Source organism: Lathamus discolor, chromosome 3 (assembly GCF_037157495.1).
Source record: "Lathamus discolor isolate bLatDis1 chromosome 3, bLatDis1.hap1, whole genome shotgun sequence".
Taxonomy (NCBI): Eukaryota; Metazoa; Chordata; class Aves; order Psittaciformes; family Psittacidae; genus Lathamus; species Lathamus discolor.
The window spans coordinates 103,537,189-103,565,181 of record NC_088886.1 but is presented as its reverse complement, the minus strand read 5'-3'; the positions used below and the strand labels follow the sequence as shown (position 1 = coordinate 103,565,181).

At 46.0% G+C, this 27,993-nt stretch overlaps 1 protein-coding gene across 2 annotated transcripts in view; it reads right to left on the bottom strand.

The window, feature by feature from the left end:
- ARID5B (AT-rich interaction domain 5B) overlaps positions 1-26,793 on the bottom strand; it is a 124,124-nt gene extending 97,331 nt beyond the window's left edge. Inside the window, exons 1-3 of one of the 2 annotated variants that reach the window (XM_065670886.1) lie at positions 26,686-26,793; positions 26,215-26,475; positions 12,641-12,866 (exon numbers count right to left, since the gene is read on the bottom strand). In XM_065670886.1, the coding sequence (XP_065526958.1) occupies positions 12,641-12,866; positions 26,215-26,475; positions 26,686-26,706 (508 nt within the window). In that variant the 5' untranslated portion in view covers positions 26,707-26,793. Of the gene's footprint in view, positions 1-12,640; positions 12,867-26,214; positions 26,538-26,685 lie in introns of those variants that run through there. The other variant, XM_065670885.1, reaches the window with a different exon arrangement.
- Positions 26,794-27,993: the final 1,200 nt, after the last annotated feature.

The window sequence follows — 27,993 nt, the reverse complement described above, 5'->3', positions numbered from 1 at the left end:
ACACTAAATGGGGATCTACTAAATTTGTAAAGCTCAGCTGAAGCTGCAAATACATAATTCTGAAAACGCAGTTCCCTCCTGAAGGCGGGCTGGGCCAGGATCATAAAACTATAAAAAGATACTTTGTCCCTAAAGACTGCAAGAAGCTAATCATTAGCCACCCGTTTATACTGCTTACCTTTTTATTACATTATCCTGATATTTTTCCTTCACAGGGACCTCCTCCTTATTTATACCATATGTGTAACAAAAAAGATCCACTGCCTCTAGGCAAAGTGTTTTTAAAGACAAAGACGTTTGCCAGATTAAAAACAAACACACAAATAAAGTGTACATAAATTTGTGTTTGACTACTGTTGGGCATCTGGAATGGCACACATTTTCTTTGGAAAATTTTTCTTCCATTTTTTTTTATACAAATGACAGTAAAATATGCACCCAGCAGCAAACTGAGAGAACTAAATTTAAAACGCACTTTTAGACCACTCTTTCATTTTTTTTCTTTTTAACTTCTCTTTTTCCAAGGCAAGAGGAGGGGAGGAGGGAATTTGTACCAATGTTTTGAAGTACTGTAAGCTCTTTTGCCTTTTAACAGAAATATGTAAACAAGGTGTATGACTGTAGGGTAATGTTCTAGTCACAAAGCATTCAAGAGCTGGAGTGAAGCTATTTAAAGAATGGAGTATTCAATTCCTGAGGCCAGATGCTAGTATAAATATGAAACTATGTTCACACTGCAGATTAAATTATTTTTAGTTTCTGCATTTGAACTGCCAAAATTATTTGGGTTGGCTTTTTCTTTTACTGTATCACAGAATTTATGGGGCCACATTTTTGAGTATCTGAACAGAGGACTAAAATCACAAGTGTGAAAGGAATTTTTCAGCTATTTTCTCTGTGCAACAAAACTAGAAGTGTATAGTGACAAACACTAACAAACAAGGGTCATTCAGGGAGTAAGGAAACTAAAAATAAAGATGGAACTGAAACATTCAAGATTCTTGAAATAGATTTTTATAGTACCTTATCATTTAATTTCCAGCCCACAAAGCTTTTAATCTGGAAATACTCAGTGTGAAAGAAAACTGGAGACTGTGGTTTTAAAATAATTAAACAGAAAAGCATGCATTAAGATTGCATTACACCCTGTCTACTGGGTTTGCCATGAAAGTTCACACAGATATTGCTAAGAATATCAGGTTAAAGTCACTAGCAGTTAACTAAAACAAATAATCAATAATCCCATGACCTTGCCATAGCAAAACCATGCACGAATTCAGGAGAGAGAGAGAATGAAATAAACTGGCAGCGATCGAACAAAACTCAGGTTCAGTGACTAGCAGGGTGAGGACCTATCACTGACACACAGTAAAGTTTACAAGTCACCTACAAGGCTGCCAAGGACCCCCTCTTCCTGATGACCACTTCACTGTTGTTGTTTTTTTGGTCCTGTAATTATCTTCTATTCGCTTCATCAGCTGACAAGAACGGAAGATCCAGGATGTACCTCAAGGACGTGATTCATCTGCTGATATCAGGGGGTTAGTCTACCAAGACACAAAAAGTAAAACAGGAATCCTGTGGAGGGATGCTAACCAAGCCATACACCCTTCCCACTGTGAATGCCACAAATGCCCTGGAAGGCCTAGGTGTACAGCCAGGAGCACAAACCTGCAAGAAGGATGAGCAGAAAGACTGCAGCTGGGTCATTCAAGAGAACTCCTGCAACACTAAGGAATGTGGAATTACTGAGCAGACTTGCTCTGCACCATGCTGAACATGCATATTTTGCTGATGATTTACAAGAAGGATGAGGCCAGCAACACTGTACAGCTGGCTGGGGGTGAGAGGAGGGGGTCCTGCAGCAAGGGCTGTAACCCAGCTAATATTGAGATGTGTGAACCGACACTAAGTACCTGTGGAGACTCTGTCACTGCCCCAGTTCAGGAAGGCATGGGAGATCAGGCTTAATTACAAACAGGTGATGTGGGACATGCTGAGAGCTGAACATGCTCTTGAATATCACGTCAGGTTCAGCCCCAATTAACTGTTCTTATCAGGCATGGATCTGGTATCACAACAGCAAAGTCTCCTTTTGGTGGACAGGCTGACAATCCCACCCCTCCCTGGGTATTTACAACATGTTTTTAAAATGCATTAGCCTGCACTTTGAAGAAACCTGGGACCAGAACATCTGGGCTTTGGTTGTTTTGTTTCTCAGTAATAAAGTGTGGAAAACAAAATAATTATGCAGCTGTGGATAAAACAATCAGGAAGGCAGCAGCTACCTTGTGATCCTTTACCTCTTTTCCCTTCACTAGCCTCGTTCAGGAGCAGCACAGGACATGCACCAACTTGGAGGAAGACGAGAGGGAACATTTCCCAGTTTTTTCTTAAATTAGATTTTCAATTTGTTATAGGATCCTTGAATTGTACAACATGTGTGGATCTATTCCACTCATGACACACATGCATAACTCCCCTTGGCACTAATGGGAATGACGAACGTGTTGTGAGAGGAGAATTGCCCCCTAAAACTGCAGGAGTGTGAACAAGGTTGTAAATATATCTCCAGGTCCTGGTAACATTAGAAACCAGCCTAGCAAATTTCTCATGGTTTATTATGATATCACCAAATCCCCTCTATGTATTTACAGCCTTGTAATTCACAATTATTCTGGGTCCATAAATGTTTTTGGCATCTGAATGTAGAACTGATACTATTATTTCACATATTATGGTACTGTCCATGAATGCTAAATTTATTCCAGCAGAGACTCCTGGAGTTCATTCATCAGATATTTTATGCTACTGTTCTTTTAATGATTCATTTATCCTTAGTAGTATTTGTATTCTGAAGTGTGGCGTCTCCAGCCGACAGCACAATGCTCTGCTGAATTATCTTTTTCTTTCACAGCATAACAAAACAGAGCACAGTCAAATTGAAGATGGCCTTTAGTACACTGTCAGAACAATACTGCTTACCAAGCATATCCAGACACATTTCTCAAACCACATGTAATGCTCTGGCTGCCAACATGCTCATAAAGTCATTAACCAGCATCTTAAAATGAGGGTGTGATACATATATTTAAATGTTTAGGAAAATCAAATGCATGCTCTTCCAGAAGCTTATTTTGAATTTCAGCTTCTACATACATTAATTATGCAGCAGTGCACAGATGTAAAAATTCACCTCGATTTTTCACAAGCTGCTAAAATATACTCCTGCTAAAATAATACACATTATCTATCACTAAAAAAAGCTTCTTTATGGTGTTAACTATTTGTCCTTCACAATGTAATAGAGCAAGAGAGACCTAAGCTGAAGGTTTACAGTGTTGAGGATTCATGTTTACATGCAAATTATTATTAGCAGTAAAATTAAGAAGGAACTTATTTTACATGGTACAGATTTTACTAAATGAAGTAAATAAAGGCTATGCCACAATGCTCTCCTGTACTAAACCTACCCAGTAAGTTACAATTCATGCTACTACATTTTTTAAATATATGCTTTCTCTATCACCCACTCCCACAAACTGCACTCAAATTTATAGATATACTGGGTTTAACCCTTCCCTTCCCACATATCCTCATCAGTGTTCTCATCATACAAGGATCACCAAACCAGCAAAGATAAGCATGAACCAAATAAGATTAAGCAGTCGGAATACTGATACCGAGTCTTAAAACTCAGTTTAACAAGGACAAGGATGCCAGAACCACATTCTTCTCCAGTGGCCCCATACAGCCCCTCTAGGTGCTCACAAAGGTGACACAAAATGCTGTCGGAGAACCCTGAGGCTGCCCATGTTGAGACGGCAGGTTTGCTACTGCCCACTCAGCTGCTGGAGCCAAGACTCTTCCCACACTGTTGCCCAACACCTTCTTTCTCTTTCTAGCCTGCCCATCTCCCACCTTCCCTTGCCTGCCCAAGCAAAACTCCACATCCTCCTGCTGAAGACCCCATAAATGCTGACATACCCATTCACTGGCATTACAGCCCCACACAGCTTGGGCGCAGATCAGCTTTTGCTCCTGTTTGCCTGGCACAGAAAATGATTTTGCGAACAAAAGGAGAAGGGGAAGAAAAAGCAAGTCTCCTCCTTCAATTTCAGATGCACACAGGATGCTCTGACAAACTCCCATAGCACAAGATGGGTCATCGATAAGAAGATGAATACTGTATCTCAGAGAACAAGCACTAGCTTTTCTGCAACACAGCAGTCAGAACCAGAATAAGATATTTAGGAAGACAGATGATGACAGGCCAGGCATGCTGCAATGCACGTGTAAACAAATGGCAAGTCATTTTCCAGGGCATGGGAGTAATGAAGAGCAACTCAGAAGAGCTACTTGGAAAGGAGGTGGTGAGTAAGTCCGGTCTGGCTTTTCTCCTGCCCACTGGAAAGGAACTGACACCCAGGTCTGGCCATGGTGTCAACAGCACCCACAGAGAAGTCTGAGCATCTAAGCACTGCAGCACAGGTCACAAGCCAGAATGATTCATGAGCTGGTACGAAGACAGCTTCAACTTGATTAACGGAGCACTCAGAGTCAGTTAACTAGAAGACTCCAAGTCCTGGGTTCCAGCAGAGCAGAATTACAACACAGGAAAGCAGCCAGGCAGGAGAAGGAGGATGTCCTCGAGGCCCACCCAACTATACCATGTTATATAGGTGTTCAATTTACACATCTTGGTACTCAGCCAATTTTTGGCTGGCTGCATGGAAAGGACACAATGCAAGAAAAAAGGCACTGATGATCTCTGAGGGACTGATGGCTTTAACCATCAACTGTGGCACACAGAGGAGACTGCTGATCACCTCCCTCCATGGCGCTGGGTAAGGGAAGCATAGTACAGAACAATAGACATCCCAAACTGGGTCCCCCTGGGACCCAGAAACAATATGGGCAGGGACGGAAACTAGAGGGAAGGCTGGGGAGGAAAACAGCACCCTCTAAACCTGAAAGTTAAATAAGAATAAAAAAAAGGCAGACATTGAGATAAAGTCAGATTCAGAGCTCAGCAGCACTGCACCAGGAGGCACACGATTCCAGTTACTGGAATGAAACCTCATGGTCAGTAAGAATTAAATGCAAGATCCAACAGTGACTAGAAGGGAAAAAATCCTGGAGAGCAGACACATGTGGGTTATTACACAGCCTGGCAAGGTCAATCTCGGTGCTAAAAACAGACGAAAATAAAAAAAAAGCCATCAAACATTTTTAAAGGGACACTGTCCCACACTGGCTGCTTTGACACTGTGAACGGCCCTTATTTTTTATCTACTTATTTTGCAATTATGGAGGCTACTCCTTTTCCAACCACAGGCTGCAACAAAACTTTTATTGATGGTGCAAACTTCTGCAACTTCAGCTTCAGGAGAACGTGGGGCAGTTCCCTCTAACTTCACAAGGCAGTAAAATTTAACTCTTCTTCTCATTTTGCAGCAGTGGTTCCTTCTCTGATGTTTCTGAATATACCAGAACTGAAATTGCAAATGGCTGTGCTCTACACCAGCGACAAAGTGCCCTGTCATACCAATTCATAATTGAAAACGCTGACACAGTGACAACTGCTATCAGCACAATTCTGATAATCATGTTAGCTTGCTCCTGCTGCAGGAATCAGTGGGGGTGGGGAACAGGCACTGTGATTTAGGGGCTATCTAGAGAGAAGTTAAGTGGGATTTTGTTTACATTTCTTGGCAGATCTTCTGCATTTCAAAGAACAAAATACCCACCTCCTCAATTCCCAGGGGCAACACTACCATCCCCTTCTGTAAGAGCTCAAAGGCAGGTCAAAGTTTGAGGAGAAATCCAAATTTTACCTCTTTGATAAGGCACACTCGAAGTTTGAGATGCATGGTGTTAAAACTCAAGAGCCACAAACAGATGAGGCTCAACACAGTCCAGTGGTGAATGAAAGGTTTCCATAGCCAGTACTGCATATTAAAATGTTTTTGTCACCCCCATACATTTCCAGTGTAATGAAGTAGACTATCCCCAGAGAAAGGAAGAAATTAAGAGCACTTAAATCACCACAGCATTGCTCGGGCAAACACGTGGCCTCAGAAAGGACCAGGTGGCTATGGACAATCTCCTGAGGACCCCACCAACCTCCTCCCAAGGAAGTTGGGGAAGCTGCAGAGGAGAGAAGCAGTGGCTCAAGAGAAGGAAGGGACCCCAAAAATGCTACTGGAGATAGTAGCATTTTTGCTACTGGAGATAGTATCTATTTTTGCTACTGGAGATACTGGAGATAGTACCTATTTTTGCTACCACCTCCAGAAAAAAGTCATTATCACAAGAGTATTAGGGATACACTGTACCTAACAACAGCATCACCTTTTAGCATTTAAAAGGCAGGCAGCCACTGGAGCCAGAAAGTATCGGTGATCTTAAACCAACCGGTTGAAAAAACTAAACATATTTTCTTGCCCTCTTCATGCAAGGCCAGACAAAACTGTCTGCCTGGTCAGCACCTCAGGTTATCTCTGATCCCAAACATGCTAACATTAAAGGTAAGTGTTAATTAAAACAAAGGATGTATAACTAAAGGAAGCCTTCCTGCTCCACAGCCCCTCTCCCAGTGCTGCTTCGCAGCCTGCTGGTGCTCTTGTTCTGCTGGAGCAGTGCTGGCATGTGCCATGAGCTGCACAAACACAGAAGAAAATGCCGGGCCACACTCCTTTTTCTCCAAGGGAGCCATCCTCCTCCATTCAGGCTCTGTGGAGCACAACAGACAAGCCATGTAATAGCCTCATCTACGGCAAAAGAGCTGTATCAATTGGGCTAGTTAAAATGAGTTAGAGAGGTCACTCTGATCCACAAGACAAAAACCAACATCCAGTGCACAAGGGCAGAGAGGGGAAAGAAAATGGGATAATGGGACACTTACATGAGCTTTATCAAGACCAAAATAGCATTCAGCTAGGGCAATGGGGACAGGAAGGCAGAAGGAAGAGGCAAAGAGTCAGACAGAGAAGAAGGGAAGGGGAAGAGAGTGAGAGGCATGACTTAGGCACAAAGTATCCAAAGTAGTTGTACTCTGACTAACAATTAGTTGGTCAGAAAATTATTGCATCAAGTTAAGCCAGACAATCCTGAACTCAGCAGCACACTACAAACAATGAAAAAGGAGAGTCAGCATCAGTTCAGAAGCCACCACAAGTGTCTCTTGCACACTACAGCTGCAGATTATCAGTTTTGATAATATTATGACTTGACTACATTACAACTTGATAATCTTCATCTGGAGAAGTCATGCTTGTTGCAAGGCCACTGGCAAGCGAAATCCAAAGGTCTGTGCAACAGCCCAGTGCCTGCTGGGGCTAGGCACCATGGCTGTCCAGGCACTGAGGAGTGGGCACCTTCCTGCAAGACAGCTCATCCCTGCTCTACTCTTCCTTCCAAACTCTCTGCAATCCATTACAGATTGGCCAATTTATACAGCAACACAAGATCCGAAGAGGAGCTGAGACCTCCTGGGTGAAGCTATGCAAATTATGAGACTGGCAAAGAAGAGAAGGAAATGAGAGGGTGAGCCAGTCCTGCGGCATCCATCCCGTGCTCAGCAAGCTCTGCTGGAAGGTTCAAGAGAGCGAAGTAGGAAACAACTGATGGAACACCACCTATAGACTAGAAAAGGGTGACTACTAAAGTACAAACCTCAGCTAGAAGTGTACTTCATTTTCTTGGATTTCAGATAACAGAGATCCAGATTCTACACCCCAAATGTGGGGGGTGGAGGGGTGGAGAACAAAAGACAGGACAGGGCTGACTGCTAAATTTTCTTTGGCTTCCTCCTCAATGGACCCAAACAAACAAGCAGTAAGTGCAGCAAGACCCTCTTCAGTAAGCACCAGAACTTGCTCATCCCCATTACTAATGCTGCCACTGCAGGAATTGGAGTGTCCACTGCGCAACAACCTCAACCATCCGTTTTGGCATGATAAAGACTCATAAAGGATGGACAGAAAGAGTGGCAATGACAGTTCGGGGACCAAACCTAGACCTCTGTCATGACAGACTCATGTGTCAGAGGGATGCAGATTGCCCAGCCCAGGGCAGCAGGAGCTCCCACCTCCCACGCCCAGTGGAGGCACTGGGGCCATTTGTTGCTCAGCTAAACCCAGGCAGCACTGCACCGCAGCCCAGCCTAACCCAAACCAACAGAGCCAGTGAACACTAAATTCAGTCATTTTCCCCTCAGCCTCTTCTCTCAATTTCAGCTCTGACTCCTCTATCTTTTATTTCTTTTTCTAAAGACACATTTAGAGATGAAACCATTCATAACTGCCTATCCACAGACAGTTTGTGGCAGCATAATTGACAATGAGTCTGCTGCAAAAATGAAAATGCTGTTTTAATAACCTTGGCCTAAAATACATTCTGTTGTATGCCTCAAAGGGTTTCAATAAAAAGTCAACCTGTAGAGACATATTTTCTTGGCTTAAACAACAATCCAAAGCATATAAATGTAGTCCAACTATAATGACATATTTATAGGCCAATAAAGCTTACACTGCAGCTTTCATACCTCACTTAAAGGAAGTCTGTAAGAAGCAGTGTTATATAAAATAATTTGAATTTTTTTCGAACTATAGCCCAAGGAATACAAATATGCAACTTTGCCATATTTAACCGATAGTGTTTACATTGCTCAGTTGCTAAAAAATCTGTAAAATTAAATAATTCCTCATTTGGTGACTTCTCACTGGTTTACCAAATATGGGTATACAAGTCCATTTATTACAAAGAAAAATCCCCTAAATAATTCTAAAGACAAAAATAAATAACTAGCGGCCTTAGTAGTGAATGATTTTATCGGACCAATTCTTCTGGAAAAACAGGTTCTCATGTTCATTATGAATAATACATTCCTGAGCAACTCTATTTTTATATGCTGCATTGTTGTTATTCTTTATTTTTCTCAATATTCGAAAGAAATATTCAGAAAACTATAAATAGTCTTAAGACATAAACTGCTGGCACTCGATATTGACGTATTTGTAGAAAGGGACAGAATGTGTAACATAAATATCTCAACAGGCAGAAAGAAATAGTTCTTTAGAACCATTTTTCAGGCTGAAAACTTGAAGCTCACACAAAAAATATGCCATTGCTAGAACTTTTATTTAATACAGTCCTAAGGAAAAGTTCTGCATAATTCACGGGTGATAAAAACAACAGCATTTTACAGACAAAAATATCTGTTACTGCAGAAAAGAAAGGCAAAGAGAAAAGAAAGAAAAGAAGAAGGGAGAAAAAAGACAAGAGGGGGAAAAAAGAGGAGAAAAAAAAGAAAAAAAAAAGAAGAGAAAAAAAGAACAAAAAAGGAGACAGAACTACAGAGTCTGAATTAGGGTCAACTTTCAATTATGGGTGCACTGGTTTCTCCAGTTTGTGGATTAACCAGGTGTCACCTTTGTTTTAGCTAAGCCAAGTGCCACAGAACGTATGGCACTGAGTATATGCTGCTCAGACTTTGCCTGGTTATTTTTTAAAGCTACCCTGCTCCCAGGAACAATGTGTTTAATTAAATATGTTTGTGCAGTGCCACTTCTGTGGTTCTGTATCAATCATGTTTTCATTTCATCTGGGTTATTTCACCCTGCACCACTCCTGGATAGTGTATGAAAACTGACTTTATTTCTTTTATAAAGATTTTTTGAGCTCTTTGATAGGGAAATAATTTCCTAGTACCTTCTACAGCTCAGTTCAAAACATTTAGTGCAAAGAATGTCAGAATCTACTCACCTTCATGGGATTTCTCTGTAATGGGAACATGCTGTTTCATAGGAAAAAAGGGGTCCAGGAAATCACCTTGTTTATCTAGGCCTTTTCAACACCTGGTTCAGAAACTTCCTCATCTACATTCAGGGTTAAATGTGGCCATCACTACAGATCCCTGCATTGCCTGCCAGACTAGCACAAGAAAGGAATTTTTCCCTTCAGATCCAAGTTCTGTACAGAGTGGTCTACCTTGTCACAGCCACCCCATTCTGCCCAGTGAGGAAGCCCTTCATAAAATATCCCCATTCATGCATCACTGAGTAACTAACTGACTGGGAGGGGAACTGTTCTATGGTGGTGAGAAATGGTGTATGTGCAGATAACTTCTCCATTTGGGCTGACCAGCCTTGCTAATATAGCTGCGCTGATGCTCTCACCAGAGGGACCTTTGCATGACAGTGCACTGCACTCTCTCACAGTTTACAACCCCATTTTAAGAGAAAAAATACCCCATCCCATTGTGTTAGAGACCTACTGCAAAAGTTATTGCTAATAAATCTTTGATCACTGCAGCTGAGCATTGCTCTATTGGCAAGATGCAGAGTACTGAAAAAAGTCTGCGGGCACACATCGTAACAGGCAGTAAACCCACCATTTTGACAGCAGAGAAGATGCAATGCCAGCAGCTCACATCTCTATGCCTTGGACACTTGCACATTATGCTACTGCCCTTCCCTACAGGTAGGGAGATGACAGTTCCCAGAGCACAATGCCATCCTTGACTCTGAATGAGAGAAGCAAATCTTCTTCACCTTGTGGGTGATAAACCTCCGTCCGATAGTTAAGCCAAACACTAAAGCTCATGGGCTGTCTACAGGACACAACCAGGCAGGGCTGCTTCACAAGCAATGAAGATCACCATTCTGAGTTTTTCTCAGATCTGGGAAGCAAAATACGCTTAAATTCTTGTGTCTCTCAAATAGTAAAAAAAAATCTTCTCAGTACTTCAGAAATTTCTTTGTTTGCCTCTAATAGGCTAGATCAGTTATTTGTATCAATGTGCCTAATTAGCTAGAGGTCTTCTTCAACCTTTGGTTTCACTCCTGCCAACCAGTCATGATGGAGAAAAAGCAGTGATAATCAAACATCAGTCAAAACACCCTTTTCTACTGAAAAAAAACCAAAACCCCAAAACCCAAAAACCCAAACAATGAAAAAAAAAAAAAAGACCCAACAGTAAAGCCAGAGTCACCAACTGAAAATGAGTAGCATCAGAATGTGGGTTATCAAAATTATACCATATAGTTTGCATTCCATACATGTTTTCAGTATAACCCCTACTTTCAAAGGCTTAACATGTAACTATAAGCTTTAGGCTTAAAGACAATTTTCTTTGGCTCCTAGGGTACATAACAGTAATTTCATAACTTACCATGAGGGTTTTCTGTTTGTTACAAACAAAACCAAGAAAACACTAACACACAAAAGTTCTGTCTGAAAAACATTAAGATTCTTCTGACACAACAAACAAATGCAAATAAATGCAATACGTAAAGAAGATGCCAGGGCAATAGCAGGAAAAATTACTGCATGTAATTATGATCCAGAAGAAACCACACAGAAAAGCAAAGGAATAGAGAAAGAATTGCATGTTTTTGTTGTTTTTTGTTTTATTTTTTTCTTGGAGTTGCAATGAAAAATCAGTTCAACTTACAATTGTACTTTAAACTTCCAACCTACATATCTAATGGTGAAATGTGAGATCAACAGAATCACTTCATCGTTTGATAAGATCAGAAAAATGAGATGCAGAAGATAAATCCTCCAAGACATATCTTTAGCTTAGTGTAACTTGGCTTCGATGCCAACACAATCATGCCATTATAAAACTGAACTTGGCCCTCCATCTCCTGTTCACGTAGGTACAAAAGCATTTCCTCACATGCATCAGCCTTAGGTTTTAATTTCTTACCTTTCCACTCATTAAGGGCTAAACTTTATGCTCTTCAAACTTGGAACATTTGTTAAAAGCTTGGTACAACAGACAAACACCCCTGGGATGCACTTCAAAGTGCCATCTCTGACAGCTATTGCACATCTAAGCTCCTAGTATCACAAACAGGCACATTTACCAACAGGAGACCCATCTCCCTCAGAGCTTGGGCCCCAGATTTTAGAGATGTGAGTGTCTGCACACCAAAACAACCTCTGAGCTGCAAGCCTGTCTGCAAACATCCAAAGTAGCAGTACTACCATTTTCCTCCCTAAAAATGGACAGGGACAGAAAGCACAGGTCTACCTGAAGAGAACAGTGAGGTGCTGAGAGGCCTATGCTGTATAGTAACACAAAGCTCACACAGACATGCTACAGAAAGCTTCGGAAGGGACATCTCCGTAATGCACAAGACACAAAGCCAACCATATGGAAGCAGGAGAAGCACCCGAAGCAGTTTACAATGCTGCGTTCCCAGAAGGTGGGACATGAGAACTGAAAGGCCTTTGCTCTCCTCTGCCTGTCAGAGGAGGCCTCAGGAAGATGTCTCCAGGCTCCTCTCCCCACAATATACATCTCTGACCTGATCCCTCCACCTACAGAGCCCCAGGGAGAGCCCTTGACAATTATTTGCGTGCTCATCTTCAGGGTTTGAGCCTTAGTGCTCAGGGACATGTCTACAGAGCAGACAGGTATCACAGAGATACCCCACGCTAATCTCAAAGGAGCCTGTGATGAGCTCACCACCACCACCCATACTGCTCGGGTATCTCACCACACCTCCACCCAGAGCACAGATATACCCTGGGAATCGGCAACAGCTTGGCAGGATCAGGCTCATCTGTCTTCAAAAGATGTCCACCCACAGGCCCCTCCCCATGGGAGAAAGTATGGGATACTCACCAAGGTCGGCCTTTTCCTTCAGGATGTCTTTGAAGTTCAAGCCACTGTTGAGCGTGGACTGTCTGTATCTCATCAAAGCCTCCTTCTGCCCATTCTTCCCCACATCCATCAGCTTGACCGGCTCAGCCCGGAAACCACACTTCCACTTGGAGAAATCGGACTGTGCCCATTTTGCCAAGTCCTCAAGCTTTACAGTAACTTTCTCTGAAACAGCAATAACTTCATCCTGCAAGAAGTGGTCAAATGAAAATACAACATGTCACGCAGGGCTCCATGATGACAGATAAACCCATAACGCTACCCCGTCATGGAGTATTGGAAAAGCCTATCTTGCTATTGGCAGGTTAATTTTTCTGTAATACAAAATAGCTAGTACTTAATTTATTCCTGCTGACACGTAAGTGGAAATATTAGTTGTTTACTTGTAGCAAATACACATGATCTAAAGACAATTTCTGGGACCAGCGCACTGATCCTAAAAGGCATTTGAAATGCCGGTTGCCAAATCACATTCTGTACAATGCAAGGCCTGGAGGGAAAGTTTGTTTTTTAGGTGCAATTAGCTGCAAATGTAAAAATTCATGGCTGGATGACTAATGGTTATAGCTAGTCCTGAAATAAATGGACTAAGTAAATCTCAGATTCTTGGAACTCTGACTCACCAGAAAATTCCTGTGTTTATGGTACATTTTCCCTTGGCTTATACACAAATATTGAATTTAACTTTTGTCCTAAAAATTAAATAAAACTGTGACGTAATCCCAAAAGAAATACTACATAAATGTTATGTGCTTCCCACCAAAAGAAACTTGCACATTCTCATGTTTCTTAAAACCTTTTTCAAGGTCAGAACTGTATTTTTTTTCCCCTTCTTAAACATACATTCTAAGAAAAGCACTTAAACTTAGTTTAGCCTCCAGAACATATACTTGAATTAAACAGCTCTAATTGCTGGATTTTAACCTTCCAGGAAACAATCAACTCCTCTCAGTCATGATGAATAAGCACAATGTTTTATAGCTGACTCCAGTGAGCAAGAGCTCAAGAAAGCCTCAAAAATAAACAAACATACACACATAGCCGGAAAGATATACTCCTGATTTTTTAGTTAAAACAGCAGAAATAATTTATGTTGTAATGAGAGCTCGGTGCAGACCACACCTTGCACACTGCACATTTCTAGCACTAAATAAGGTTACAGCTTCTTGAAATAAATAAACCAGAATCCAATTTTTCTCTCAAATAAACACAAGTATTTGCAAAGGGGAGAGAAATTCTTTCAGTTATTAAACAAAGAGAAAAGCACGATTGATTCTCTGTGTGTGTTTTTTTTTTTTTCCACTGAACACATTCCTCAGGAAATAAAATACTGCTCAATAGGAAAAAAAAAAAAAGAAGCTTTATTGTGACAAGTTACACACAATACAAAACCTGAAGTACCTCCAGTAAAAAAAGCAGATCTGATATTGCATTCTCCCTTATATAACACAAAATCGTTTTATAAGCAGGCACCTTCATTACATTTAGTGCAATAACAAATATTTGGTCAGAAACGAATGGCATGCTTATATGCTAAGCAAGCTTGTAATAAAATCTTTTCCTTTATCACTGCACAGCATAAGAGCTTCCACAGAACAACAAACAATAACAGTCATGTTTTAAATCTCTGTTTATGACAAACGTCAATACTTTGTAAACAAGCGTTGGGTACTACAATTTCAATGGATGGTTTCACCCAATTTCATTACAACATCCACTTGAAATAAAAAAGCTGTAGTTGCTATGCATTTTATAGCTATTACATGGTGATTATTAAATGTCAGGATGGAAAAAAAAATAATACATATATATAAATATCAGCCTGCCTGCAGACAGTCTCAGCAATTTCTGGATGAAATCCTCTGTTAGGATGTTGACTATAGTCACCAGCTACTACACAATTTCTAATATTCAACACTAGAGAAATCTGTTTAGCAGCGGTATAAAAAAAACCCAACAAATCCAAACTAAACCCAAACCAACCTGACTTGGAGATCAGATGTGTTTTTGGTTAAAATATTATTTTCCAAATAGCTTTCACGATCAAATGATTATGATTTCAATTACCAGTTTCTTCATATCCTTTCCAAGAACTGGTATGACTAATTTTGGCTGGCATACAAAGTAAGCTGAGCAGACAATTTATTAACCAAAAGAAAAGTACAATCACTATTACATCATCAATGAATAAACTTGTTTTCGAGAATACAACCTTCGCACACACGCACACGATGTGTACACAGGAAAAAAAAAAGGGAAGGGGCATAAAAAAGAAACCCTACTGCAACACGGGCAAAGGGGGAAGCGGCGCTGCCTCACTTGCTGCCTCTGCCCAGGCTGCCGCGGAGGGGCAACAGGAGAGGCAGGGGCATGAGGACAAGCACTTCCAGAGGCAGGGGCAAACTTACCCTGGCCATATGCTTTCTGTGGCAGTGGCATGGCCATGAAAACCTGGGGTGTGCAGCATCCCCACACTGATGTGAAGAGCTGGGAAAAGATCCTGCAAAAAGACCATCGTGCACTCGCCTCAGACTTTCACAAAATGGTGCTGGGACTCTTTAACACAGCCACCGCGGTGCAAAGGGGCACTCAGAATGGCACCACAGAGCAGCTAAGCATACAAGCAGAGTGCATGAATATAAAATACAGAAGTTGGGGCTGTTACTGCACCATGACACAGGCTGTGGGCTGAACCACCTTCATACCGGCTGTGCTAGGCAATGGCCCCTTGCTGGTGCTGCCCCCGCAGCAGCTGTGTCCCCAGGAGACCAATCGCCATCACCCCTGTGACAGCCATGTCCCTAGGGACGCCAGGCTGGCCCCCAAATCATCTGGGATCACCTCAGGAGGACAGCTGACCACAAGCCTGGCACTCATGGCTGCTAGGCTGGGTCTTGTGCCACTACCAAGCAACGGCAGCACCTGCTTTACGGCTTTTGGGTCAAGAAAGCCCATCTTGCACCTGCTGTAACTGCAACTCCACTGCCCTGAACTCCCCCAAAAGCAAGAGCTGTTCCTAACATTAAAGACACTACTGTGGAATCTTGGGGTTGCGTCAAAGGAAGTAGGGCCTGGCGTGCAGAAAACATGGCTGCAGGATGAGCCCCTCATGAGGAAGGCCAAGCGGCGGTGGCTCCCCAGGGCCTGGGAGTGCCCAGCCATCCTCCACACCAGCACCGGCCTCATGTCCTCCCCTTGTGCCGCTAGTGATCACCACAGCTTCACCAGGAAAATACGTGCCAGCTCACTTTCAGCCAAAAAAAGACAACCAAATGAAAATATACCCTATATATTCTGGGGCCTGTCTTAGGTTGCCTTACCCTGTACACAGCGGGACTGAGCAGACCTGCTCTCTCTCACCACTCATCTCTTAAGCTCTTGCTCATTTTGTGCCCAGTCCAGAGACAACATTCATGTTCTCCCCAACTGCTCACACACCACAGCAGTCACAGGTCAGACCATGGTCCTCCTGAAAGCACCACTGCCAACTCTGATCTTGCTAGTGAACAGACCGTATCTCCAGAGATGTTTTCACCCTGGCACCTCATCGTACAAACACTGTGACCCAGCAAAGCACAGCGGGTAGCTTCAGACCCTTCTTTCTGAGGAGCCCAACCCCAGCCAGCTTCCAGAGCGGTCGTCTTCCCCACAACTTGGCTGTTTGCTAACACAAGAGGTCATCTGCCCCACTGCCACCCAAACAGAGGTCACTCAACAATTTCATCAGCTTTGGGATTTTAATGCACCTTGCCAAGCTTTCACATATCCTTAAGCAACCTTTCCAAGTGCTCAGACCCAAACTATGAGCTGTGGGCAGTTTTGGGGGTTTTTTTTGGAGCAGCAGGTGACAGAAGGGCCCCTCTCCTTTTTTGTTAACAAAAACGTCTTGCAGCCCTGTGTCACAACAAAACTTCCTTTGGAATCTGCAGGGCTCTGCCAGCTGGAGAAGCCCTTATAACCATTGGTACAACTGCTGCGCACCTACTGCTGCAGCCCTTCTAGAGAAACACTAATAACAAGATGACAAAGGAATACAGATGTTGAATAAATACAAACCAGGTACACAGTGACACATGACTAGCAAACCTTTAGAAGATTAAAGAAATCTGCTGTATAACCTTCATGTCATTCATAATTATAACTGTGTAAACATGGAAAACCACCCTCGTCGCATACATTGCATATATATCTATACAAAAATCAGCTGATGGTGTATTAGCTATGCTCTGAAGTGATATGTTTATGAGGACTCCATTGCATGGTTAGGTCTTCAACTGCAGTTTTTTTCCTGCTATAGTAAGATGAGGTTTGCAGGAGGAAACAGCCAGCACTGATTTCAGTTCAGCTCAGGAATGAGGTTTATCTTGGAGGAGCCTTTTTGGATGCTGACCGACCAATGGCAACACTTTTCCCAGCCACAAAGTTGTCTCAATCTCTAAATAAGCACTGACCATAAAGAGAGACACTTTGCCTTCTGTTTCTATAAAAGCAGGTATCTAGTCAGCCTGCAATTTTAGCACATCTTACAAGGCTCCTGAGCAATGTATGATACTTTCACCTACCAAGTGGGAAATGGGGAGATGGTTAAGAAAGATGGTGATATAAACCCCTGTCATCCCTCTCTTGTTTTTCTAAGAGCGTATCGGATTTGCATTTTCAGAGAAGTCATCCAGGGAGAAGGGGACAGCATCTTCTAGAGAGCCGTTATGCTTAAATATTATGTCACTGTTGTCTAAGCAACCATCACAGCCTCCCGAAAGCACAGAATGCTATATTGCCTGACTCAGCAGATGGTTGAAATACTTACATTCAGGGAAAGGGGTCAGGTAGTTATAATAGCTTAAAGCAGATAATTATTTTTTAGAAGAAATATTAACTCTTACAAGGCAGGGAGTCACAGGGCAGCACGGGGAGGTCGTACATCTTGATTGCACACCCGCATATGGTACGTCACATTGCCAATAACTAGGAAAGATTTATGTTTTAGAGACGCCGAGGCAGCCTTTAAAAGAATTACGGCAACTGAGATATCTCAAAATTTTGACGTGCTGAGGCTGTTTTCACTCCAGTGCTTCCAGAGGTCATTTAAGGAATTCTGGAGGGCACAAGTGAGTCGAACACCTGCTTGGCTGTCTCCTAACATCAAATACGTGGCCTAGAGAGAAACAGGAGATATACTGTGAAAACTCTTGCTGATAATTACAGGAGACACTGTGTGTCATTTATCTGATCAGTACAGTTTGCACTAGAAAACATCTTCAAGCCTTTTTACTGAAACCTTTAGCACACTAGATAGCTGGGGATGCATATTTTACAACCCAGTACACTGCCGCTGAAAATACATTCATCCACAGAAGCAAAAAATATAGCGCGAGTCTTTACGGGCTGCTTTCACCAAGGATAATAGAACTGCATATTTCATTTGGGCATAAAGGCCTCTATTATTACGGGCTTTTTTTACATTCCATGTATTTTTTAGTTTTTCGGGATTTAGGTGAAAAGGACTTTCCCACACCTTGAGCAACAATGCAGTTCTTGCGCTGAGAATCCAGTTCCTGGCTCTAGATCTCTTTGAGGAGTGGAAAGTCATGTTGTGGAGGTGGAGAAAGGAAAGAGGGGGCTTACTTCCAATAAGCACCTCTCCTGTAGCAGTGTATTTACTTGGGTGTTTGAGGAAAGCACCACTGCCCTTACTTGACAGCATAATCAACCAAAAGGCCCTGTTAGCAGAGTCTGTAGTCCAGAACTCTTCTCTGCCATACAGATGCTACCAGAGCTTTGGGACATTGGTGCAAACCAGGTCATCTCAATTCAGCCCTAACCCACTTGCCAAAAGTCATCCAGGAACCTGAACCCAGGTCTCCAGAGCCACCTCCTAACATGCAGCACTTCTCCCAAGCTTTCCTCCCGTGACCATATTCAGCCCAAAAGGGGAAGAGAATGTTTGTACAGGACTGCTTCGCTCTCAGAGCCTTTCTCCAGAGTAAGAGGGCCCATTACACTGCTGCCTGCTGTGGATTCGGTGTACACATGGGGTCTTTGAAGACTGCAGGATCACAGACTAGCTGAAAAACTGTGGCTGATTCATAGAAAAGGTCTGGCTCTGGGAAGTGCCCCATTCAGCCACCCTACAAGGAAAACTAATACTGCTATATACTCCCTTATTACATGTTGCTCTTCCAGCATACCTTTCTAAGCAGGCTGAAGACGTGGGTGGCTGGGGCACAGCTCTGCCAGGGGGGAACCACTGCTCCCATTCTGCAGGTGGGACCACAAAGTGACAGGGAAGCCTCAGAAGAGGCTCCAGCACTTGGCATGGGCAGGGGCAGCTTTCTTTTCCCCTTTACCTGTGCTGCATGCCTCATTTGGTGTTGTCTCTTCATGCATCTCCTAGCCCAGAGCAAACAGAGATGTCCCAAAGGATATGTGAAGCAGAACTGACCACTGGGGTCTGAGCCTGCAATGCTCCCCAGAGCCACCAGCACACGGGAACCTACAGAGACCACCACTCTCTACGCATCGACCTACAGGAGAGCCTTGAGAATGGAAACACGCACAGCCCAGGAATTTACCTGGCACACGGGAAAATTTTAAAGAGGCAGAGGCAAAACCTTTTATCTGTTAATCCTTCACTAATTACTTTAAAGGGCTATAATGATCTTATTAAACTCAGGTGGCAGGTATTTCCCCAGCCTACTGCACTGTTTCCCCAGCCTAAGCACAGCTGCACATAGCTGTCTGAAACTCATGCTGACAGAGGATCTTACATCCTGACATGTATCATCCCTTCTGCTGTGGTCCAAAACCCCAAAGAAGAGACCAAGACAAAGGATGCAGGTGAAGCACATTAAGTCCTATGGTATTCACTTTCCCTTGTAATCAGCAACCAGGTTTTTGTGCACAACTCAGTATTTCCAGAGCAAAGCACACAAAATGTCCTGGGGCACGGCAGCACCGTGTTCTTGCAGGATGCTTTGTGGGACAGTGGTACATTTGGGCCAGAAGTGAGGTGGAGGTAGGGCACACAAGGGGACGGCCAGCTGTGAGGAGCTAGACTTGACATTTCTACTGTAAGTCTCCTCCTTCATTGCTGGGGTGTTTTTATTCCCTCCTCCCACTCCTGAGGAGAGGTTCAAATTGAATTTATATCTGTCATTGCAGATAGAAGTTCTGACCACAGAGAAAATAGGCTTCAGTCAAAATGTTTTCCCGTCAGATAGTTCACAGATCTCGAAGAGCTGTTTTAGTTTAGGCAAGTTGACAAGCAATTCACTCCTAATTTTGCCTACTACAGTTACAGTATGAAAAGCTTTCCTCATAGATTACATAATTATATTTTTCTTAACAAGGAGTACATTGCATTAGCAGGTTTAAATTATGCAAGCTTATTCTTTTGTCTTTTGTTATATTGTGTTCTATTGTGCTGGTAAAACAATATGTGCTTTAATTAGCAAATATCTGTAAATAATTTACTTGCTTTTCATACAGCAGAACAATGGAGCCAATTTTCACATACATCCACTGAGCATGTCCAGGGGGTTTCTTGCCAGAACCTTCCATTGTTCAGTATCTGTATCAATCTGCCCATCATTAGCAGCTAGCATTCAACAATCCGGGAAGACATTAAAGTAGTGGACCCCAGGAGCAGCCCCAAGCCCCGCAAACCTGAGACGATGCTTTGCAAAGGAAGATTAAAATGTCCAGAAAATGAAAACAAACTCTTTTATTATCTATAACCCTGGCACCTTCGCATAGAAACATGGACGCCTGCCAAGCATTAAGGTCATTGGATTGATGCCATAAAATGCCGATGTTCATCTGACCTTCTGACTGCATTTTAGCTACAAAATATAAAGCTCAACTTGATACGACACTATGAATCACGCGAGCGTCTAGGTTCTGTAGGGTTAACACTGGGTGTGAACCCACACTGCACACGCACAAACACACAAAGAAAAAAGCTCTTAAATCAAGAGTGGATGACTGTTCAGAGACTTAAGGCATTGTTATTTTGAATGCGAATGAAAGGGCCAGAACAAGCACTGCAAGAATATTTCAATTATGTATTTCCCAGAACTACATCTCTGAGCAACTAATGCAAATATTGCTCCCATAGCAGTAGAACTTCTTCCCGAATAAAAGCATACAAGAGCTTGAATCAGAACATACTTTCTATATCATTCTCATATTGTTTGAATATTATTAAAAATGCAAAATCTATGTATGCGTTACTCTCCTGAGCAATACAGTAATTATGATTAAGGGACAAGCAGCACAAAAAGAGCCAATTTATCTTACTTGTGCTTAGGAATACTATTGTGTAACTAAGCAACTAAAGACAAAATATAGTCTAATTAATTCACTCCTATGCTTATTTAAAAGACACAATTAGAACATTTTTATTTTCCAGCCTGCACAGTATCTCAACATGCTTGAGGGTGTACCATGTGAGGCCTATTATTCTCCAAAGACAAGAGTTTAATGTTTAGTGCCACTGATCAGACTGGGAACAGCAACTCTGGAGAGCAGTGGGTGTATTTTACAGTCTGAATGCACAGGGAAGGGGAGGGATAAGGGGAAAAAAAAAGAAAACCCAAAACAACAAAAACAACAAAAAGAGAGAATCTGCCTTATGTGACCAGATATGCCAGATTGCTGGCTAATGGCTAGCAACATGTGGCTTCTCTGAGTAATATCATTGCCCTCTTCTTGCTTTGCCAGCATATGCTACTGGTTGCAAAGAGAGATAAAAATACACAGAGTGGATATGCAATTACCAAAACCATGATATTTTATGACAAATGCCATTTCTCTAACACTGCTATTATAGTGCGCCTGATTTCCAAAGCTGAATTAATTTGAGCAAGTGTACATTGGAGATTGATGCTATTAGCATGATTTTTAAAGCACCCTTTAATAATCATAATCTGCATGTTTGAAACATGTTGTCATTACCAGTGTTGACAGATACGAGCATAAGGCACACACCGTGGAGACTAAAACGGGGCCGTTCTCATTTCAAATAAGAGCATACATATTCCTACGTCTCTCAAAAAATCTATTACTGTGCAAAGGGAGTAGCACATTTTTCAATGGGGGTGGCAATAAGCTCTAGTAGCGTAAGACACCACACTTGGGCCAGCCTGTGCTACCTTTATGCACTGGGGTAGGACCTCCCACACTCAGAGAGCGCCCCAGAAATGAATCGGGCTTTCAAGGGATGCTGTTGCGCAGCTGTCCTGAAATGAAGAGAGATCAAACCTGATGCCTCCCGTAACTTTCTGGAAGAATCTCTTCAACAATTATAAATGACATACATTTATGGAGTGACTTTGTTGGTTTTTTTTCTTCCCCCCAATTAGTCTGAAAATGCAAAACACTGCTAGGGAAATAATTACAGGAAACTAGCTCTCTCCTCTCCTCTGTATGAGCAATGCTTACTCATGTAAATTACTTGCATGAGTAAGGATTATTTGCAAGGCGAAGAGCATTGCATCAGATACCCAGTTTGGGAGAAGAGATGAAATCAACATGAGTTCGTAGTAAACTTAGCTGCTGATGAATGAACCAAAGGCAGATCCCTACTGACAGTCCAGCCTCAGCAGAAGCAGCATTCTCGACAACTGGGGGCAATGCAGGGACCGTCATACCATCCAAAATGAATTAGTTGCTTCTTTGGGGGTTTTTAGAAATTGTACACACCACATCAAATACCATCCCTGGATTTAATGAGCATAAGCTCTGATATGTATGTTAAAGTCCAGTCTAATTAATGCCAACACCTCTAAAAACATGAAAATACAAGGCACTAACAAGCATTTTGCTCTAGAATTGCTTCTGCAAAGGTCAGTCATTCCACAGCCTCATGCTACCCCTTGGAGCACAGAGGAGTAAATGAGCCAGAGGAGGGTTCGGCCAGGACCCTGTGGGCTGCAGGGCCTGGGGCTGAGCCCACCTCATGACCCTCAAGTGCCACAAGTCCAGGGTGCTCTGCGAGGGGACTGGGCAAGGGCTTTCTGCCAGTGGACAGGCAGCATCTACTTCTCATAGGTGGGCACTAGAAAAGCTGGGGACCGGCTTTCCCCACAAACCCTGTGAAACTGTTTCAGGAGCGACAGTATGTTCTTACAGCTGCTCCCTCCCGACCTTCACAGCAATCCCAGCATACTCCTCCAAGCCCTGCACCAGGCGCCTGCTGTCACTGAGATCTTCCCATCCCATGAGAGAGGGGATATGGAGGACCACAGTGGCCCAGGAGCAGAGGAGAATACCAGGGCAAGGTAGCATCTTCCTCCGGCAAAACAGACACTTTTCCCATTTCAGCAGTGGCCCTCCCAGGAACCAAGGACAGGCACTTCTTCAGGGCTGGAGGGAAGGGGGAGAGGGCTGCACCTGCTGCAGCGCTTGGGCTTGACAGCCAGGTCAGAAGCACCACACCCAAGCCCCTGTGTTACAAAAGCAGCAACAAAGTTTTCACTGAGGAAGAGCAAAAAACTCTTCTACCTCATCTAACAGTGTCCTCAACTGCACCGCTGCTCTCACAAAAATGCCTCCACTGCTCCCGTGCAGCAAGACTCCCGGTCTCATCATGATGCCAGAGCTGGTCCCAGCCTGTTGCTTCGGAATGTGACGAGCATCAACTGGGGCCAGGAACACTTGTCCTGACACTGTGCGACCAGCCCCATCCCAAGTTTGCCATCCACTGAGACGACCCAGGAAGCAATCTCCTGGCGCCGAAGGAGAGCTGCTCTGCCATGCTTACTGGGATGCTGAGGCTGAGGCGCAAGGAGGAGTGCCTTGGCAGAAGCAGCCCTGGGCTTAAACCCTTCACAGGGTCTGGGCCACAGCACATGAAAACATCCGGTTTCAGCAGCAGTTGGGGTTGTATTTAAATCTGGATGATGAATTCAGGTAGCTATAAAAAGACTTATATTTACACTCATCACTGATTAGCTCAAACATTTGGCAATCAGATAAAATACGCCATCAGAAATTTCTGAGTAACAGAAGGATTACGTATCTCGTCGCTTCTCCTTGCTCCTCACAGCCACTAGCTGAATATTGTCATAGTGTCAATGCTGCTATTACAGAAAACAGGCAGCGAGCTGCTTCTATTAATCATGCTGCTAGTGCAGGTAGCTGCTAGCAACTATGCCTAAATCTCCAGTGGGCTCGATCACAAGCCTGTGATTCAACCACTCACTCCCCTCACTAACAATTTTATTGACAGTGAGCACCTCTGTCACCCTTCGCCTTGGACACCACAGATTTGAAATACACGTTTAAGCCCTGGCTCACTCCATCCCCGCTCCCTGAATGCGAGGCAAGGAGTTCTACCCTCTCAGCAGTCCCACACCACAAATAAGGTCTACCCTGATGGCTATAAGCTGCCTCTGACTCAAGAGCTGCATCTCCTCCCGCAGAAGGAGCCCTTGCGACCCCAGAGACGACCCTGCCGCTGCTCTGGGGACAGAAATGGATGTCATTTACGTAAGGAACCATGCCCACGGTGTGGTTAGGTGAACTGGGTGCCCTGTGCGCTGATGAAGCCAATTACCCCCACCCAGACAGCACTTTGCAAAGCGCCAGACAGCACCCAGCCTTTTGTCTCTCGGCTGCCTGCCTGCGAGTCCCTGAGTGCAACTCAGATCATTCCAAACTATTAAAAATCAATAATAAAAAAATCATTCCGATGTCTATAAACAAGTTAATGGAGTAAGTGAAAACAAAATACATTTCTTAATGGGAGTGTTATGTTGCCCTCTCTAGGCCCTGGCTCTCAGTGCCGGTTTCTGTAGGCTCCCTGCCAGAGAAGTATCACTCAGAGCTGTTGCTGTTGCTGCTGCTGCTACTCTGCTAATGAATGACTAACTTAGGCCAGAGGGGAAATGACATCACCGGGGTGTAAAACACAACTGCATTAGGAAACTTTTTACCTGCTTTACATTTGTCATAATTATTCTGCACAATACGACCGCATTTGCATAATTTCAAGGCGTGCCATTATCTTAATTGAAAATTGTTTTCATATGGTTGAATAATGCAGAATGACATCAGCTAAAGCCCCAATGAAATGCACAAGTATAATCACACAGCTAATTACTAGCGGTGTTTGCACGTAAAAATAAATGAAATTGTGCACATTATTAGGAAGGTACATGCAGCTGAGAACTCTCGTACCGGAGCAGCGTTTTACTTGTAATGGTAGGATTAATTTTCTCTGATGTTCCTACCACAGTAACATGAGCTGATCATTAAGGCGTATTAAAATGATTTGTGTCCCTTTCCCCACCCCCCTCCCTTCCAAATATCTTTCTTTTTACGCACACGCACACACACACACACACATACGAGACACACAGAGGCACAGTTTTAAACAGTCACCACGAGCAGTTTCAGAGCATTCATTGCTCACTGTCATCTCCCTGATTCTTAGGAAAAGGGTGCCTTATCTCAGTGGCACGCACAGAAAATTAAAGTGAAGAGGTGGCAGCGAGCGAAGGTGGCTCTGAAACGCTTTTCGACTGCGTACGCATGTGTACGGGTACACAGCTACGTCGGCACCTATAGCCACGCGTGACTCCGAAACAGCCCCTGTGGACAACAGCCCCTCGTTGGACCTACACCGCACCCCCCTCACATCTCCAACATAAGTTCCTCCAAAACATCTCGTGCTCCCCCCCGTCTGGTTTCCAGCCCCTCGCGGGGACCCTCTCTCTCCATCCGCGCAGCCCTTTCAGGGTACCCCAGTCTCCCCCCTCCCCAGACCACGGCCCGCGCTGGAGCAATAAATCTGAAAAGCAAATAACGGGAGGGAGCGGGAACGGGGCGGGGGGAGCGGCCCGGGGCGGGGACGGGAGGCGCAACCTGCGCGGCTCCGCGGCCCCATCCCGGGCGGCGCGGGGCTGCACGGGCGCCGGCGGTGGGTGCCGGCGCGCAGCGTGTTTGCGCCGGCCGCACGGCGGCTCCGAAATACGCCCAGACATATCTGCAAGTTATTTGAATGTATTATTCCCGTACCTGTCATTTATCACTTTATTCAACACGTCCCTGCCAGCTCAATAGCTTTTGATCTCCCTCAGCCTCCATTTCGTAATTTCCGCCCTCTTAAACATATCTAATACTAAAAAAAAAAAAAAAAAGCCCCGAACAATATCGAAATCCCCCCCAACCATTTCGGTTTGGGTTTTTTCTTGGGTTTTTTGGTTTTTGCTTTTTTTTTTTTTTCCCCTTTCTGTGTGTTCTAGGGTTTTTTTTGTTAACGAAGCCGGACACTGTAAGGGCGAGCTCCGTAAGCACTCCGCTGTCCTCCGGGCCGGGGGCGCCCCAGACCCCGTCTCCCTCCCGCCCCCCCCCCCCCCCCCCGCCCGTACAAGTTCCCGGTGCGCCCCGACGGCGCGGCCCCTCCGCGCTGCCCCGCCACGCATAGCGGGGAGGGGACGCGGGTGGGAGCAGCGGGGGGGACCCGAGCCTGGGCATGCAGGTGAGGACGGGCAGGGGAGAGGGAGGGGGGAAGCCGGCGCTGCGTTTACCACCTCGCCATGGTCACTGGTCCTGCCCTGCGGGGTGTCCTCGGGGAGAAAATAAAGTTTGGCGCTGGAGAGAAGTTGCCGGCTGGTGCGCTCCTCCCAGAGCAGCTGCAGCTCCGCGATGCAGGCGGGCTCCTCCGCGCGGCACCGCACGAAGAAGAAGTCACCGAGGGAGAGGACCCGCGCCCGGCCGCCGCCGCGGCGCTGGAAGCGGAACGCCCTGTAGAAGACGTAGGGGCCGTGCGAGCCGCACGGGGCGCCGACCCACTGCGGGGAACAACAACACGGCAGCGGCATCAGCGCCGGCTCCGCGCCGCGCCGCGCAGCGCCGCGCAGGAGGGAGGGAGGGCGGGAGGGCGGGCGGGCGGAGGGAGGGAGGCGGGCGCGCGGGAGGGCGGTGGGGAAGGGGAGGGGGCGCGCAGCGGCGCGGAGGCTCCGCGCGGCGGGCGCGGGGCGGGGCGCGGGGCGGCGCGGTACCTGCAGTGCGCTGCGCTCCATCGCGGCTCCGGCGTGATTGAACTCAACATTCTCCCAAACTTGTTGGCGTGAATGGAGCCCGGCAGGTCCTGGCAGGGCAAAGCCGGCCCCGCCGCCCGCCGCCCCCCGCCGCCGCCGCCACCGCGCCGCCCCGCCGCCACCGCCGCCCCACGCCCCGCGGCGCACGGCGACGCCCCCCCCCGCCGCCCGCCCCTCGCCCCGCCGCCCCGCCGCCGCCCCGCCGCGCCCCGCCGCCGCCCCCTCCCGACGCCGGCCGGACCCCCGGCGCCCGCCCGGGCCCGGCAAAAATGCCACTGGGCGGCGGCGGGCCCCGGGGGGGCGGCGCGAGGCCGGCGGGGCGGCGGCGGGGGTCCTAGCGGCGCCCGGCGATTTTTGGGGTCCCGAAAGGGCGGGCGGGCGCGCTGCGGATCTGACAGGACCTGCCTGTATATGTCTAATATAAAGACCATTTCCTGCGGCGCGAGGGGCGCTGCTCGTCCCCGCGCGCGCCCGGCGGGGCCGCCGCGCTCCCAGCGCCGGGGTCTGCGGAGCGGCGCGGAGCAGCGCGGAGAGCGGGGCCTGCCCGGCCGCCAGCTCCTCCGCCGCCGTCCCTCACAGCCGGGCAGCCCGGCCGCTCCGGCGGCCCTGGGAGAGCGGGCGGCTCGTCAGTGATTTATTTATCGTTTTTCCCCGGGAAAGCAGAAAAGTGGGTTATCGATTATATAAACACATCAATATGCATGCGCCGCCGCGCCGCGCGGAGGGACGCGGCTCGGCCAGGAAAAGCAACGGAACAGGGGGAGGGGGCGCGGGGAGGCGCGTCCCGGCGCGGCGGGGATGGGCGCGCTGCCTCCGCACCCGCGAAGCGCGCAGCGGGACGTGCCGGCACTGCTGATCCGCCGGAGGCAGCGCCAGCGCGGGGACGGGAAGGGTCCGCGGGGGGGCGGGTGGGGCGGCTACGCGCTCCGCAGAGGGGGCACGGCCTCTCACCTGAGCCCCGCCCGACCCCCCGTGCTGCGCCGCACGTCGGGGGGAGCCGCAGGCTCTGCGCATCCTGCGGAGCCTCCGCGGCCCCGCGCAAACTCGGGCGGCTTGGGGCCCCGCCGCGGAGCCGCAGCCGCATACAGCCCCGGCGAGTTAGGGGAGGGGGGGTCCTCCTGCTCCACTGTGGGCAAGCATCCGCGCCGGCGGATCCCGGCACCGCACCTGCGCGAGACCCTCTCGCAGCACAGGGCACGGAAAGTTTCTATAGGGGCCCCATGAGCTGCCGCCCCGCAGGTGGTCGCCGGCGCGTCCGCCGGCGATGCG